Source organism: Lissotriton helveticus, chromosome 7, assembly GCF_964261635.1.
Source record: "Lissotriton helveticus chromosome 7, aLisHel1.1, whole genome shotgun sequence".
NCBI lineage: Eukaryota > Metazoa > Chordata > Amphibia > Caudata > Salamandridae > Lissotriton > Lissotriton helveticus.
This window is the reverse complement of record NC_136068.1, coordinates 1275470944-1275488509: the sequence shown is the minus strand read 5'-3', so window position 1 is coordinate 1275488509 and position 17566 is coordinate 1275470944. Positions and strand designations below refer to the sequence as shown.

At 48.2% G+C, this 17566-nt stretch overlaps 1 protein-coding gene across 2 annotated transcripts in view; it reads left to right on the top strand.

Moving 5' to 3' along the window:
• ATP5PD (ATP synthase peripheral stalk subunit d) overlaps nucleotides 1–17566 on the top strand; it is a 52597-nt gene that overhangs the window by 26312 nt on the left and 8719 nt on the right. For both annotated transcript variants that reach the window (XM_078654487.1, XM_078654488.1), the window contains exons 2-3: nucleotides 4854–5005; nucleotides 9622–9718. In XM_078654487.1, coding sequence (XP_078510613.1) covers nucleotides 4884–5005; nucleotides 9622–9718 — 219 coding nt within the window. In that variant the 5' untranslated portion in view covers nucleotides 4854–4883. The remainder of the gene's footprint in view (nucleotides 1–4853; nucleotides 5006–9621; nucleotides 9719–17566) is intronic.

Sequence of the window (17566 nt, the reverse complement as noted above, 5' to 3'; positions counted from 1 at the left end):
CACCGAGGATCGGGGTGCCCCCACCCCTGGGGCTCACAGACCACCCCCAGGTAAGTGATGCTCCAGGGTCTACGAATACAGCGGGGGTGGGAGGGGGCCCCCAATGTCGTCCTCGTTTCCCCCCTCGACCACCCAAGACATTGAGTCCCCGCTTAGCATCATGTGCACACCTTGAGCACCCACAAAATCAACTAGGTCCCATGTTTTGGTCCCCAAAATGCACATGGTGGAAACGGGTGGCCCCATAATGTACCTGCGGGCAACATGTATGCCATAACAACCCCCCCACCTCGGTCACTGATGCCAAACGGACTCTTGGCTGTGAAAACATCAACCATGGAACGGCAGCACTCTGCACCCTAAAACCCTGCGAGCACCGGCGCCGTGGGAAATAAATAAATATATAAACACATGCAACAATTCCCAGAGTGAAAACAACAGTGGGGGGGAAAACCAGGGCTGGATGAAGGTGGCACACGTCACAGGAGACCGCCATGGCATGCTACTACTGCCTGAGTGCTTCCAGCCTGCCCCTGTGGGCTCCTTGCATCCCCACACCAGGCATTTCCCCCTGTAAGACTCTCCTGTGCCCCTCTGTCACTGGCAGGTAATGGATGAAGGTGGCGCACATCACAGGAGACTGCCATGGCATGCTACTGCCTGAGTGCTTCCAGCCTGCCCCTGTGGGCTCCTTGCATCCCCACACCAGGCATTTCCCCCTGTAAGACTCTCCTGTGCCCCTCTGTCACTGGCAGGTATTGGATGAAGGTGGCGCACATCACAGGAGACTGCCATGGCATGCTACTGCCTGAGTGCTTCCAGCCTGCCCCTGTGGGCTCCTTGCATCCCCACACCAGGCATTTCCCCCTGTAAGACTCTCCTGTGCCCCTCTGTCACTGGCAGGTAATGGATGAAGGTGGCGCACATCACAGGAGACTGCCATGGCATGCTACTGCCTGAGTGCTTCCAGCCTGCCCCTGTGGGCTCCTTGCCTCCCCACACCAGGCATTTCCCCCTGTAAGACTCTCCTGTGCCCCTCTGTCACTGGCAGGTAATGGATGAAGGTGGCGCACATCACAGGAGACTGCCATGGCATGCTACTGCCTGAGTGCTTCCAGCCTGCCCCTGTGGGCTCCTTGCATCCCCACACCAGGCATTTCCCCCTGTAAGACTCTCCTGTGCCCCTCTGTCACTGGCAGGTATTGGATGAAGGTGGCGCACATCACAGGAGACTGCCATGGCATGCTACTGCCTGAGTGCTTCCAGCCTGCCCCTGTGGGCTCCTTGCATCCCCACACCAGGCATTTCCCCCTGTAAGACTCTCCTGTGCCCCTCTGTCACTGGCAGGTAATGGATGAAGGTGGCGCACATCACAGGAGACTGCCATGGCATGCTACTGCCTGAGTGCTTCCAGCCTGCCCCTGTGGGCTCCTTGCCTCCCCACACCAGGCATTTCTCCCTGTAAGACTCTCCTGTGCCCCTCTGTCACTGGCAGGTAATGGATGAAGGTGGCGCACATCACAGGAGACTGCCATGGCATGCTACTGCCTGAGTGCTTCCAGCCTGCCCCTGTGGGCTCCTTGCCTCCCCACACCAGGCATTTCTCCCTGTAAGACTCTCCTGTGCCCCTCTGTCACTGGCAGGTAATGGATGAAGGTGGCGCACATCACAGGAGACTGCCATGGCATGCTACTGCCTGAGTGCTTCCAGCCTGCCCCTGTGGGCTCCTTGCCTCCCCACACCAGGCATTTCTCCCTGTAAGACTCTCCTGTGCCCCTCTGTCACTGGCAGGTAATGGATGAAGGTGGCACACATCACAGGAGACTTCCAGTCAGCTCCCTGGAGTACCTCCAGCCTGCCCCATGTGGGTCCCATGCATCCCCATTATGCCCCAGGCATTGCCCCCTGTAAGGCTGTCCTGTGCCCCTCTGTCAGCAGAAGGTACTGGGTGAAGATGGCACATATCACAGGAAACTGCCATGTCATGCTACTGCCTGAGTGCCTCCAGCTTGCCCCCTTTCCTGTCAGCGGGCGGTACAGTATGGTGAGGTGGCATCACACTAGGACCTGAGAAGAGCTGGGAGGAGAAGTGCTGGAGTTGGGCTCAGCTGCCACACGAAGCCATTGGTCATCAGAATGAAGTATGTACCAGAGAGAGAGAGTGCCGGTATGTTTTAAAATTAAGACTTCTGTGCCATATGTGTGTTTTTAGACAGCCTGCATGACACGCACTGGTGCAAGTACTCTTAGGTAGAGGCGGTGACATACCAGTAAACCATGGCCAGGGCTGACGGGCGTGCAACTATTTATGAATATAACTGCTCACTCTCTCAAAAAGTGTATTTTTTTTGAGAATACAGCTTACAGTCGGGCTCTGAACTAGGCTATGTGTACTTCAGTCAGCCTCTCTTCCTGAGGCTTGCCCTGCCCCACCCCCCTCCCTCCGATGCCTTACTGTGTCGTATGGTAATGGCTTAGAATAGCAATAACATGTATTTTCAGCCTCGGGTAAATAATAAATAATGAGCGGGGCTGCGAACCCTGCTATAGTAGTAATTGCTGTCTGCTGAGCTCGTCCGTAGGGTACAATAGGTTGCAAGAGATTAAGCTAATGGCAATGTAAATGACAATGCCATTTATTTATCTGTTTTCAAAACCAACACATAAATACAAAATTTGTCATTTACAATGCCAATAGCTCTAACTTTTCCAAAGGCGAAACCATTGCATTGTAAATGCTTGTTTTCTTTGTGTTCCAGCACTCTCAGTGCTTGTGTTTTCAGTCCGTCTCCCATATTCAATCCATGAAGCTTCTATTTCCTCTCCCTCGTCCTGCTACCATGTTGCTTATTTTCCCTCCCAACACCCTACCCTGCATTCTATTCCAATGCACTAGACTCTACACCACTCTACGCTACTGCACTCTGCTCTTCTCTGCATAACTCTACACCCTTTGCACCAATCTACTTTATGCCACTGCACTCTTCTCTGAACAACTCTACTCAGCCACTTCACTTTATGCCACTGCACTCGATGCAACTCTAGTCAACACCACTCTACTCTATGCACCTGGACTCTACTCTGCACCAGTATACTCTGCCACTGCACTTTTACTGCACCACTTTGCCATTGCACCCTGCTCTGCACTACTCTACTGCACTCTGTGCAACTGCATCGTATGCCACTCTACTCTGCGCCACTACACTAATCTGCACCATTCTATGCCACTATTCTCTCCTGTGCCACTGCACTCAACTCTATTCTACTAGACTCCAGTGCACTCTACACCACTCTACTCTGCAGCACTCTACACCACTCCACTCTGCGGCAGTCCACTCTATTCCACTCCACGCTGTGCCACGCCTCTCCACACAGTGTCAGTCTACCCCACTTCACATAATACCACCCCACTCTACCCCAAGCCACTAAACACCACTCTACACCACGCCATACCATTCAACTCTGCACCACCGTACCCAAGGCCAATGCACTCTACCCCTCTGCACTCCACACCATTCTGTGCCACTCCACTCTACCCCACTCCATTCTACTCTTTGCAAGTCTACTCGGTGCCACTGCATTCTATGCCACCGCACTCTGTGTACCACTGCACTCTACGCCACTCTGTGCTACTCTAGGACAGTGCACTCTACTATACACCACTCTACGCCACTGCACTCTACTCTGCACCACTGCACTCTATACCACTGCACTGTTACCCCATCTTCTCTACCACTGCACTCTACGCCACTCTACTCCACTGTACTCTGGGCCAGACCACGCAGTGCCAGTCTATACCACTGCATGTTACATCACGCCATGATACTCTGTGCCACAAGCCTCTGCACCACTCTACGTAACTACACTCTACACCACTGCATTGTACGCAACTCTACTCCACACAGTGCCACTCTACTCCACACATTGCGACTACTCTACCCCACTCCATGAATGCCACTCCGCACCATGCTACTCTGCACTATGCCAATCCATGCCACTCTACCCCACTCTAGTCTATCACACTCTTCTCTAACCCACTGCACTCTCAATGCCAATCAACTCTGCGCTTCTCCATGCCACTCTACGCCAAACCACTGTACTGCATTCTACACCACTGTATGCCACTCCACATAACGTCATTCTATCCCACTCCACACCACTTTACGCCATGACACTTCACTCTACTGTATAACATAGCTAATAGATATAAGCAAAGTCAATAGATCTTGCTTTGGCAAAACCTATTGGCTTTGCCAATGCTTGTTCCTGTATTGATCCAACTTTAAATAAAATCACAAACCTTTGCCCTGAACCCTGTTTGCAGTTGCATTTATCTAACGTCTTTGTCTGGTGTTCCGGAGCCTAAAGAGTGAAGATTGCTCCGGTGTGAAGCAGACCTCATCCGTAGGTTTCAGTGACATTGAACAAGCACAGAGGTTGCTTTTTGAGTCGGAGACTTCTGAGCTGTCTTCACAAGACTACGTGAAGCATGCTGTAGCCCCACTTAGTGACGTGCTTTATGTCTGCTCACAGCACAGAAAAAACGTCATACTTATCCCTCTCTTTTTCGAACCATCGCTGATAGCATCACTGAAATTATTTTGTACAAAATGTTTACTGGCACATTAACCTTTTAAGACTAAGTATTTATCCCGAAGTTTTGCCATACCCCATTGCTTGTTATGGATGTATGTGTAAGGGGTTTTGCTCAGCATGTCAAACTGTGAGGTCCGAGGCCACTGCCTCACCTTGTTTTAGAGCCATCCTCTGCCACAATATCGTTTTAAATCCTAACTGTTTTCAATCGATTGTTTCACCTTCAGTGTCTTATTTTGTTACTCCTGTTTCTTCAGGTGCTACCATCATCCCTTCAGAGCTGAAAAATGGCTAGCCGAAGAGCTGCTGTGAAGGCCATTGACTGGTTGGCGTTTGCAGAGAGGGTGCCGCCCAGCCAGAAGGCCATGTTTATCGGTCTGAAAACCCGGAATGACAGCCTTGCATCTAGGTCAGTGCTGCATTGCTGAAGGGTGTAGGAGCCATTAAGGTGATACGTCCTGAAAATAGGGTAATCTTACCAGTAAAAGCATGGCTCCCAGTAGAGTACATACATTTATGTGCACTCCTGCAAAAGAGTGTAATTATGGTGTGCCCTTCCCCTCTCCCTACACCCCCCTTCCCAATGAATATATGAACTCTATATAGGCCACCCATGTAGACCCGAAGGGGCCATCAATTACCTCTTAGCTGCGGACCGTAGTGGAAGCTGCTGCCTGCACAGGGACTGATCTACCAAGCATAAGCCCACTAGTATCCCATTCTACACTCTGTTTCTTCTGTCCCTAACTGATATGTAGGTATAAAGTAAAATGATGGGTGGCTAATCCGGGAAGAGAATAGACTTAACTTGTCAGTTTTATTCTCAAAACGAATGTCCATCTGTACAACAAAGCTCCTGTGGGTAATAAACAACATGGAATGAAAAGTTAAGGGGTTTATTTCCTATACAGTGAAATCAAGCAATCAACTCTGATTTGGAGAGTGCGGCTAATCACCCGCAAGGTTATCCAGGTGCTAAAAACCTGCATCATTGATTATTTGCTCAATCTGCCCAGGAACTAGATGGCTAACCTTTATGATTGAGGGCCTGATTGCAACAGAAGTTAATAAAAGAGTGAACCACATTAAGCGACTCTTGCAGTCCAGGAAAATGCCTCTCCAGAAGAAAGAGCATCTCTGTTCATTCAGGAGCCAAAATGATTGTTTTTGAAATTCTGACATGATGCAGAAATGCACCCATCATGTTTACCTATCTGTAAACTTGTGTGGGTGGTGTGCATAAGTCAGCTGAATGCTTTGCAAAGCATAGAGGATTTGATATTTAGAGGAAGCCTCTAAGTTGTGACACACCGTGCCTCACACACCAAATGGTGTGAATGCTTTTCTAATGGTGTGTTGAATGTAATAGAGCCTGTCCGTATCTGCATCCACTTCGGTACAAGGGAGGGTAGAAAATCCTTGCGGACAGAAAACATAGACTTGGGCTTCTGAATAACTGTATTTAGGAAGCTCTTCTAAAAAAAAAAAACCTCAAACTTTCCTATTCGCCCATGAGGTCGCTCTCGTCCTACTTTGAGTCTGTAGTAATAGAAAATTTGGGAACAAAAAGTTGAATGGAGTAACTCAACATTAGATGGGATTTCAGGAACCTTTTAAGACCATCTACTGATGACAAAGGCTGAGTATAAAAGTCGCTTTTGCCAGTGGGTCTCCAGCTGAAGTTGTACTGTGCCTACCCTCTGACCTGCCAAGCGTTTTACCAGAGTGATAATGTGCTGGCCGTAGGATTCTCTGAAACCGCCAAGTAAATTATCTAAGTAGGAAGTATGTGGGTTAGCACCTGCACTGCCTAAGGAACAACGCAGATTAAAGATATGCTGTGATCTGGGATAAGGGAAAGCTTCAGTACATTGTGACTCCCGCATTGAAGAAGAATGGACAACATTGAAGGAGTGTGAAGCATCCTTTTCAGAGGACCACCTTGCCGTCATTTGCAGAAACAACACAGGACTGCTCCAGAGATTGGAAAGGAACACATAGTGGTTCATTAGACAGTGTCCTTTGCTCAGTATGAAGTGTCCTATAAACAATGTTGGATATATGAAATTTTTTACAGGTTGACTAATCTTATAACCCAAGTGTATGAAATGGGTATCTTCAGTGAGTTGCATCCTCGCCTGTTCCAGGTCTATAGTGTCATATTCTGGCTGTATATCTAGGTAGCTTCTCGTAGCAAGCCAAAAATGTACATTATTTTCAAGTCTGTAGATTCTTAATTGAGCATAAACTGGCTATTTCTGTTGGTTTTATGTGGCTTAAGAATTTTTTTTCCTCACCCGAACTGTCTCTGTGATACATTATCTGGTGTTTATGTTTACATTTTACAAAGGCGATCTCTGCATGATCTATTCACACATTTTCTGCTGTTCTGGTGGCAGCACCTGGCATCTTGGCTATGGTTTGCCCATGCTGCCTTCAGCTTTTTAACATGTGTTGTTTCTGGGCTAATTTTTAACTTGTTGCTGTGTGTCCTGCTTTGTTCCTGCTCTGATGTTGTCAAAGGGGAAAACAGAAAAGGAGCTGAGGAGATGAGGCTCCTTTGAGTTCACTTTTTGTCCAATCCATGCTTTCTTTTTAACTGGTATTTCACGTCATTAGGATGTTGTTTTTTTTCTTTAGGCCTCTCCGGTTCAGTAACAAGAACAGCAGTGCACCCTTTTGTGGCAAATCAATGTTGATATCACTGATCTGGACATAGTGAATGTGGAGCAGTATCCTGTGTTTTCCTGACTACCTATTTTATTGATCTTAGGAGTACTTGCTTCATTATAGAGTCAATAAGCCTCTACGGTGCTTGTATAGTTGGCTGGGAGGGACTGAATCCCACCACTGCCTGCGTTGAAGAGAGGGACTGCAAGTGAAAGTTGTCTTAGTACTTTTGCGTTAGTAATACAGAACAAGGGCCTATATATATATATATATATATATATATATATATATATATATATATATATATATATATATATATATATATACATATATATATATATATATATATATTTGTTTAATGATGGCCTTAAAGTAACACCTCATAAGGTAACTATGAATAAATGTTGTGAAGGTGCAGAAAAGCAGATGCTGGCGGGACAGAGGTGGGAGCAGTTATCTGAGTTTGCTTGTGACAAAAGACTTGGGAATGCAGATAAGGGAGCAGCTGAAGCTAAGGGAGGTAAGAACAGGCTGACGTGAGAAGGCTTAGAGGATGTTCCCATGAACATTCTACACCAGGTTACAAAGCACTTCTGAAACATGACCAGACAAGCAAAAATACTAATAGTACTCGCTGGGCTAAATTATGCTTGTGGAACTCCTAGCATAGCATGTTCTGGTGGTATTCAGAGTCCTTTTAAAACTTCATCAGCCCTGGCCAAAGTATACACTTCAGGGACTTCTCTCTTATCATGCTCTCTGTGCATCTTGGATTACTGTTCAGTGAAACAAAAAGTTTGGAAAGAAAGACAATCACTTAGTCAGGGACTCATGGATACAAACGAGGACTTGTGTACGTTTCTCCTATCTTCTCCTTCAAAAGTAAGAAACTGATGTTGCCTTTTGAAGGACTGCAAATTAAACCATACAATCATTGGTAAAGCGAACAGATCAGACTTGCATTTTGAGTCGTGACAATTTATTTTTTAAAGCCTTCTGTAGTGAAATTATAAAAAAAAAAGACTTGCTTTATATAACACATTCATGAGGTAAATAATTAAATGTGATTTTTCACATTACGTTTGAGATGTAAAATAGTCCGTCATACATTTTAGGGTTAGGAGGTGGAATAATACACCTAATAAAAAATAGCAGGATGCGAGACTGAAATACTTTCCTGGGTTGAGCCAAAGGTCACTATATGTATATTTTAAAACATTTGTAACAATAGTTTGCAAATTGCTGTACTGCCAAACCAGACCAAAAAATAGATGGCCTTTGAAAAATTCCCATTATTAAATGCTGAAAGGAATGCGACTCATCCATAACTAGGTGACTAGTGCTGAAGCCCCAGATACTGCAGTGACAGTTTGAATCACCTTGTAAGATTTGCTGTTGTGTGGGTTATTTATGGAATAAATGGAGTTTAGCAACATCATGTGAGTCTGGAGCGGGGGGGGGGGGGAGAGGGCTTGACGTATCACTACATGTTCACAAGAGATGAACCCTCCACAGCACTCAAGGATGCATATAGGACAGTGATGCGATGTCACTATTTAAGAATAACGTTTTTGTTTTTTCTTAATCAATTTTTGATGCATCAAGGTTGCATTACAATAGTGAGAATTTTGCATTGTTACTCGTTGCCTCTCATTGCGTTTCAGGTTTGACCTATATCACATCTTGATTTGTTACTGTGTTGATCTGTGTACAAGTTTGTGTAAGTTTGCCCCTGGGAGCAATCTATGGAAGGAGCATGGTATGGGACCGAGTCTGGTGATGCATTAGACTACATGGGATTTCTAAATCTGACTTCTCCACCGAGTAGTTTGTGAACTATAGGTAGCTCTCCAGCTACTTGTCAATAACTCTCCTGTGTGCATCACAGCCTTCCAAACTGTGACTTTGTTTGGTTAAATTAACATATGATGACAACATTGCGTAATCTTCACAAAAATGTGTATTTTCAGAACTCATAAGCTGATGTGTGGAGAAAAATGGCTTGAATTTCCAAAATATATTTAAAGGTGATTTTTGAGTGATAAATCATATGTGGAGGCTTATTACTAATATGATTACTTTTGTGCCAGGAGCACTGCAGCTGTGGCAGGCATGTATTTCCTGCACATAGGTATTCCAAATGGACAAAGCCTTTTTCACATTACTGCTGGCAACCCTCCTGATGCACTACTGCTAATCTTGGACATGGTGGCCACTAATGTAATCTTCCCAGATGTGGTTACTGTTACAACTCTAATATTAGTAGCTCACGATTTTCGTGTATCCCAAGTAGCTCTTATTACTCAAAAGGTTGGAGATCCCTGTTCTAAATCATATCTTATTATAACTGAACAGGTTGGCAGTTCTTCCAGAGAAGCCCCCAGCAATTGACTGGGCCCATTATCGGACAGCTGTGGCCCGTGCTGGGATGGTGGACGAGTTTGAGAAGAAGGTAAGTTTCTCATACGAATAGGTAGTGGAGGAAAAAAAGGACAGAGTATGTGGCTATTTCATCTGGCCTTGGCTTTGCCCAGTCTGTTAAACTACCTACTTACTATGAAGAGCATGTTTTGGAGTAGTTGTTTGGGGCACTGTTGAACCGTTGCATCATTCACTGGTAGATCGTGGCAGGACAGCTCATGTTGGTATTCTTTTCAGGCATTTACCAATATTCAGGTAAGCGAGTAGACTGAAAAGGGAGCAGAGACCTGATGAAACTCGTGCGTGTCTAAGTATTACTACTAATAATTCTGACACCGGAAAGCCTCCTGACAGTTAAGATCCACAAATGATCTCTGCTATGATTATATCCTAGAACATATTACCATTACCTTTGGTCCAACAGTAAAGCTGTGAATAAAGGTGACAGGGCATATTTACCTGACAGGAAAGCCATAGAAAGCCAAGTGTAGCAAAAGGCTAATTTGGAAGTTGGCTAACTACCCAACAGAAGAAATGAAAAACTTCTAGAACCAGTTTGAATACCCGCTTTACACAAAATATCACTACTGCAGAAAAGCAATGGCAAGGAACATTTTTAAGGCATTACGGGTATGTGAAACGACACTGTCTAGTCCACATGAAAATATGCCATTGTTTTAATTACTGTAATAAAACACCTGTATGTTTTTGCCAACAAAATGCCTTGTATCGGACTCCTATCAAAGTGCAACAGAAGGTGGCCACTGAAAGCATCTGTCTTAGAAAACCTGAAGCAAAATGGGCCAGAGTTCTGCGCCCTGTATCGCATCCATCAGCGGTAGCCCAGGGACCGAGCCAGAGAACTGCAGGCTAGGCCCAACTAACTGAGGTCCTGTGCCTGACTCTTAGTGACCAAGTGATAGCTTTTGTGCAATTCTGTGGTGCCCCTCTTCTTTCTGAAGTCAAAACTTCAGAAAATGTAGTGACTGATGCCCACCCCGGCTTAGCCCTACGCCCTTGCTGTAACTCCTTTGAACTCTGATATCTGTGCTCTTCAGCAAGAGGATAGGGAAGGTCTTACTGTCCATGAAAGGTAAATGTATCGTTTAGAGAAAAAGAGCTCTAAGGCCTGCTTGTCATTGCGGTCCTGGGCAGAGAGCTGAGAATGGAGGGGAATAGACTAGTACCCACCCAGAGGCTGTCCACTTAATACTAATGGCAGAGCCATCCTTTGATCTGCTGTCTTATTGAACCACCTCTAACCTGTCACAGGCGGTACCACATTCCCCTCCCTCATTACTTGCTATAATCAGTACTTGCCTTGCAACAGACAGCAGAGCCTCCTCTTACCTTTGGTGGATCAGTCTCTTGGTAGAAAGATATTTTGGTTGCAGCAAAGTTATCTCTCAACTGCTACAGACAGCAAAAATAGCCCATGCTTGCTGCAGTCAGCACGGGTGTCCCTCATTTGACACAGGCAGCAGAGCTATCCCACCCCGTTGCACATAAATGCCTTGTTCAGCTGGTTGAGATCTTGTTCAGTGCTGACAGAAAAGCTATCTCTGACCCTTCTTGGTAGTATAGCAGAGATACTACTCATGTCGCAGACCGTAGTGCTAGCCATCATTGGATCTTGGCAGAGGTATAGCTCGCACCATTAAGATGTCTCGTAAGGTCCACACCTGTTTGATTATCTGTCAATCTCTCTTCCCTTCTGTTCCATCTGTCTTCTTTCATCCGTGTATTCCTGGGAGCCTCGGACATAGTCTCAAGGCAAGAACTCTCATGAGACAAGAAACCAGGGGAATATCGTCCCTTTTGGGGCTGGGAGGAATCCCAGACTACGTGGTTGGGGCAGGAAATACAAGGAGACAGGGAGACCTAGGTTACCAGGCACACAGATACATAATGACTTCCACATCAAAGCAACATTTGCATGTGAACTATATGGCACAACAACTTGGGGGCGCTACATCCAACAGAAACAGTCCAAACAACAATGCAGGACCGGAACTGATCTTTTCAAACTTGGAAGCACAGAGCTAGATCCCAGAGTAGGATCTTTCCACCCCAGATGAGAAATGGGAGATCTATTAACCTCATTTCCCTTTACTACTTCAAGGGTCCCTCTCATTTCTACAAGATCTATTAACACTGCACTAGAAAGAATCTGGGCTGCAACCACCAAGATCTTTTGAAAGGGTACAATATTAGTTGCCCACACTCAAACGACCCTGCCATTGCTGACCGAGGTTTAGGCAGAGTGTCACAAGACCCGGAACCACCAAGCAGACCACCCACGTCTCCCTCTGAATTAACATGGATTAGGTTAAAAAAAAAACGCAAGACCTATCCAAATCCGCTTTACGAAACACCACTCATGCCAGAGGGGTTACCTGTCTGCAGAGAAAAGGCAATTGTACATTAGCGATAATAGACTGTACTAGATAAATGTGAAAACCCTATTAATTATGAGTCATCTGTCATTTGTTATGAATGATAATCGGCAGTAATGTTTGACTGTATTGGTTACAACTTTTGTTATCACTTCTCTGCCAGTCTGGACTCACTGAAACAGGCATGTTCGAGGCATGTGGGCTGCTAAATTCATATCTGTTGCATTAGATCGCCGCCTAGTGTTGGGTCCGGATGATCGCACATTGTTGTCCTGGAAGAGTCTTCGAAGTATCCTGAGATAGGTGGCTCCTCCCCTGGACTACAGTGCGCATGGGCATCGGCTCCATCCCCAGATTGTTTTTTTCCGCCATTGGGTTCGGATGCGGTCTCGACGTCTCTCTGTCGGAACCGAGAAAACTAGCTTTTTTACGGCCAAAAGGCCTTAGTTTCATTACGTCGGTATTGTTTGCGTACGGTCTCGAGTTCTTCCGTCTCTTTGAGTCGGAATCTGCGGAGTCGTATCACTCTTCGGACATCGAGGCCTTCTCATCGCAACACGACCAGAACTTTTCAGCATGTAGCGGAGCCCGGAGCCCGTTTAAATACTGTCCCGTCTGTGGGTCCAAATACCCACATATCGACGTGCACCCGGTCTGTAACAAATGCCTTTCGCCAGACCATAACGAGGACAGCTGCAAGGCCTGCTCCAGATTCAGGTCAAAGAAGACGCTCAAGCTTCGGCGCGCGGTGCGCCTCGAGGCCAGACAAGCGGCCCCGGCTCCAGAGAACATCTTCGGCGAACAGGAGGAAGAGGGCCTAAGCCATCATCTTGAAATCTCGCCGGCCGCGACGGAGATCGAGGCGGATCCGGAAGACGACGACGGAGTCGTGGATCAAGGCCTTGAATACGTCGACGAGGTAGGGGACGTCGAAGAAGTTTATGGGGCCGCGGAAGATAGCTCAGGGGATGAGCTATGCCCCGAAGGTTACGCGGATCAGGCTCGGGTCACGGGATCGCCACTCGGCCTTACCCAAGACCCCGTACCGCAAGCCACGGCCCCGCCTTCAGGCCCGGCCACGGACATACTTGCTACGCAGCCCGTATCGAAACCGAAACAAACGGTATCGACTACACCTAAAATGGCCGAAACGAAACCGAAACTAACGGATTCGAGTGCATCTAAGATGGCGGCCGTTCCACCGAAAACACCAAAGCCTGCTACCTCATCGACTCCGTCGGCCTCCGGTCCACAGAAGTCGAAGAAAACTGTCGATTCGACAGTGCCGAAGTCGTCAACGGAGGAGGCATCCTCTAAGAAGGTCGTCCGGCACGGGTCGACCGGGACGACGCCGTCAAAGTCCGCCAAAGCCAGCGACAAGACTCCGGTGCCGACTGGGACGTCGTTAGTCGGACGCGTGGTTGACACGGAGCCTGTGCGATCCCACGGATCAAAGAGCGGAAGCTCAACACATCGGTCCAAGGACTCGGTGTCTACGGCTGCAGCATCGACGTCTAAGACTCCGAAGGGACCACAAGACGTCGGTTCCGAAGGCAAGGTGAAGGCCTCCTCGTCGGCGCCAAGTGACGCCGTGAGTGAAGCATCCCTCATCGCCCCTTCACTCCAGAGAATTCGGGATAAGGCCTCTACGACGACGGCTCCGGCGCCGTCGCAACAGAAGCCGATGGACATGCCGGCGAAGCCTGCTAGCAAACTTCTCTTCCTTCTGCCGCCAAAGGAGGCACCAAAGGCCTTTGCGCCAAAGACGGCGCCAAAGACATCGGACTCGTCCACGTCTGCTGGAGTATCGGGTCGACAACTCGACTCAGGAGACGATTCGGAGCGTTTTATCGACGCAGACACGGGCAAGTTGACCCTTTACAAGAGGAAGATCACTTCCCACCCAGTGGACTCTTATGTTATCCCACTGAAGAAGAAGAGGCTTGCACAGGACGCTCCAGTCCTGATTGAACCTATCCAGCCTCCTCCTAGAAGGAGTCCGACACCTTCCCCCGAACACTCTGAGGGAGAGGACTATGGACAAGATGCCCAGTACACTTTCCCCATCAATGAACCCGATGCACAGCAGGATTCCTATGACGACATAGGCGACCAAGGGATACAGATTGTGGGGCAGGACCCACAGCCTTTCAGTGCACGTGAATCCCCAACAGAAGACTCTGCAGGTTTTCATGCACTCATTGAACGGGCAGCTGCTAATCATGATGTGGACATGCATGCTGACCCTGTGGAGGAAGATTTTCTGTTTGACACTTTTTCAGTCTCCGAAAAGACAGTAAAGACACTGCCTATGCTCAAAGGTGTCCTTAAGCATGCTGCGGACATCTTTAAAGAGCCTACCAGGGCGAGGGTGGTCAATCCACGCATCGAAAAGAAATACAGACCAGCACCTGCAGACCCTGCATACATTCGGGGACAGTTGCCACTAGACTCTCTTGTGGTCGCGAATGCCCGCAAACGGGCAAACTCCCAGACGACGGGTGAAGCTCCTCCCCCAGACAAGGAGTCTAAAGTGCTTGAGGCAGGGGGCAAAAGGGTAGCTGCGCAAGCCGCAAATTTCTGGCGGATTGCGAATACACAAGCACTGTTGGCACGTTATGATAGGGCGCATTACGACACCCTAGAGCAAGTTTTAGAACACCTGCCTTCGCAGTTTCAAGAGGCTACCAAACTGCTTATAGAGGAGGGCAAACTCATCTCCAACGCAGCCATAAAGTGTGCACTTGATCCCGCTGACACAGCAGCTAGGGCTATTAACACTAGCGTCATGCTGAGACGACAAGCGTGGCTACGCATATCAGGGTTTAAACCGGACATTCAAACGACCATACTCAATCAACCCGTCAATCCTGATAGACTGTTTGGTCCTGATGTTGACACCACCCTCGAAAAGATTAAGAAAGACAACGAAACAGCTAAGTCTATGGGGGCCCTTCAATCACAACAATTCCGGGGCAACACTTTTCGTCGCTCAGGTGCACGTGGAGTCACCAGAGGACAGATGGGTCAACAATCACAGTTCACTAGAGGTGGAGCACAGTCCTCCTACCCAAAGCAGAATAAAGGGGGTTATCGAGGAAACAGCACCAGAGGACGTGGCAGAGGAAACAACAACTCCCGTTCCTCTGCCCCAAACAAACAGTGACTCTCTGTCACTGCCCCCCGACCATTTAACACCTGTCGGGGGGAGACTACAGCAGTTCCTGCCGCTCTGGACAAACATCACCACAGACAGGTGGGTACGACAACTTGTCCAGTACGGTTATTGTCTAGAGTTAAAGTCCACTCCACCCAACATTCCACCAAGGCAGCGGCCTATGTCCGCAGAGCACTTGCACTTATTGCAGCAGGAGGTAGTGGTGATGCTGCAAAAAGGCGCAATCGAGCTCGTGCCAGTGGAGGAGGAAGGCACAGGGGTATATTCCCTGTACTTCCTTATTCCAAAGAAGGACGGATCTCTCAGACCCATTCTGGATCTGCGTCCCCTCAACCTGTATATACTGTCAGAACATTTCCATATGCTTACACTGCAACAGATTCTTCCCTTGTTAAACCAAGGGGACTTCTTAGCAACCTTAGACCTCAAGGATGCTTATTTCCACATACCACTACACCCATCCCACAGAAAATACCTCAGGTTCACTATCCAAGGCAGGCATTATCAGTTCAAAGTCCTACCCTTCGGAGTGACCACCGCCCCAAGAGTGTTTACCAAGTGTCTGGCGACGGTGGCGGCGCACCTCAGGAGGAAGAATATCCATGTCTACCCCTACCTAGACGACTGGCTCGTTCAAGCCAAGTCGGAACAACAGTGCGCCGCGGACATGTCCACTACCATTCACCTCCTTCACAATCTGGGCTTCTCGCTGAACTACCCGAAGTCGCACCTTCAGCCAGCACATGTCCGGCAGTTTCTGGGCGCGACGATCAATACCCTGACGGCTATGGCTCAGCCAAACCAGGTCAGGATAGACAGCATGCAGTCTCTGATCCAAAAGTTCAGACCACAACACTCGCTTCCAGCGAGAGTGTTCATGCAGTTGATTGGCATGATGGCCTCCTGCATCTTCATAGTCCCTCACGCACGGTTACATATGCGTCCGCTCCAGGAGTGCTTAGCAAACCAGTGGACACAGGCTCAGGGACAATTGACAGACCTAGTGTTGGTTACCAGTCGGGCGTTCAACTCTCTGCATTGGTGGACTCCACACAACCTTTGCAAGGGCCGACTGTTCCAAGAGCCAGTGCCACAGATTACCCTGACGACGGACGCATCTCTCCAGGGATGGGGAGCTCATCTGCTCACTTACACAGTGCAGGGACTATGGACGACGCAGCAACAGAAGATGCACATCAACTATCTGGAACTGATGGCAATCTTCATGGCGCTCAAGTCCTTCAATGTACATCTGTGCAACAAGGTAGTGTTAGTCCGGACGGACAACATGACAGCGATGTACTACATTCAAAAGCAGGGAGGCACCCCCTCGCCACAGCTGTCTCATCTGGCTCAGAGCATGTGGAAGTGGGCCATTCAGAGGAACATTTTCCTCATGGCAGAACACCTCCCGGGCAAGGACAATCAGATGGCGGATCTGCTCAGCAGATACAGCCATCAAATGCACGAGTGGGAGTTACACCCATCAGTACTCCGCCCGTACTTCCAGCAGTGGGGTCATCCGGAGATAGACCTGTTTGCCACAAACGAAAACGCAAAATGCCAACACTTTGCCGCCAGGTTCCCTCACCCACAATCGCAGGGGAATGCGATATGGATGAACTGGTCAGGCAAATTTGCGTACGCTTTTCCACCAGCCCCTCTGATACCGCTGGTGGCAAGAAAACTAAAGCAGCACTCGATGACGCTCATCCTAGTTGCTCCAACGTGGGCACGCCAAGCATGGTACACCACGTTTCTGGAGCTCTCGGTGGTGCCGCATCAAAGGCTGCGCCTAACGCCCAGGCTTTTGACGCAGAACCATGGAGACATTCAGCATCCAGATCCGCAACAGCTCAACCTGGCGATCTGGCTCCTGAAGTCCTAGAGTTTGGCTACCTTCACCTACCTCCAGAATGCATGGACATCATCAAGGAGGCAAGGAAGCCGACTACCAGAGCATGCTATGCTGCTAAATGGAAGTGTTTTGTTCTTCACTGTACAGCCAATAACATAAACCCGCTAGATGCATCTATCCCTAACATCATTTGCTATCTGTTACATCTTTACAAGTGCAATCTAGCCTACACTTCCATTCGGATACATCTATCCGCCATAGCAGCTTACCTTCAGAACCGGCAACATCTCTCTGTCTTCAGAGTGCCTGCCATTAAGGCTTTCCTGGAAGGTCTGAAACGAGTCATTCCCCCAAGGACACCGCCAGCTCCGGTGTGGAACCTCAATGTGGTCCTCACCAGGCTGATGGGACCACCTTTTGAGCCACTACACTCATGTGAACTCCAGT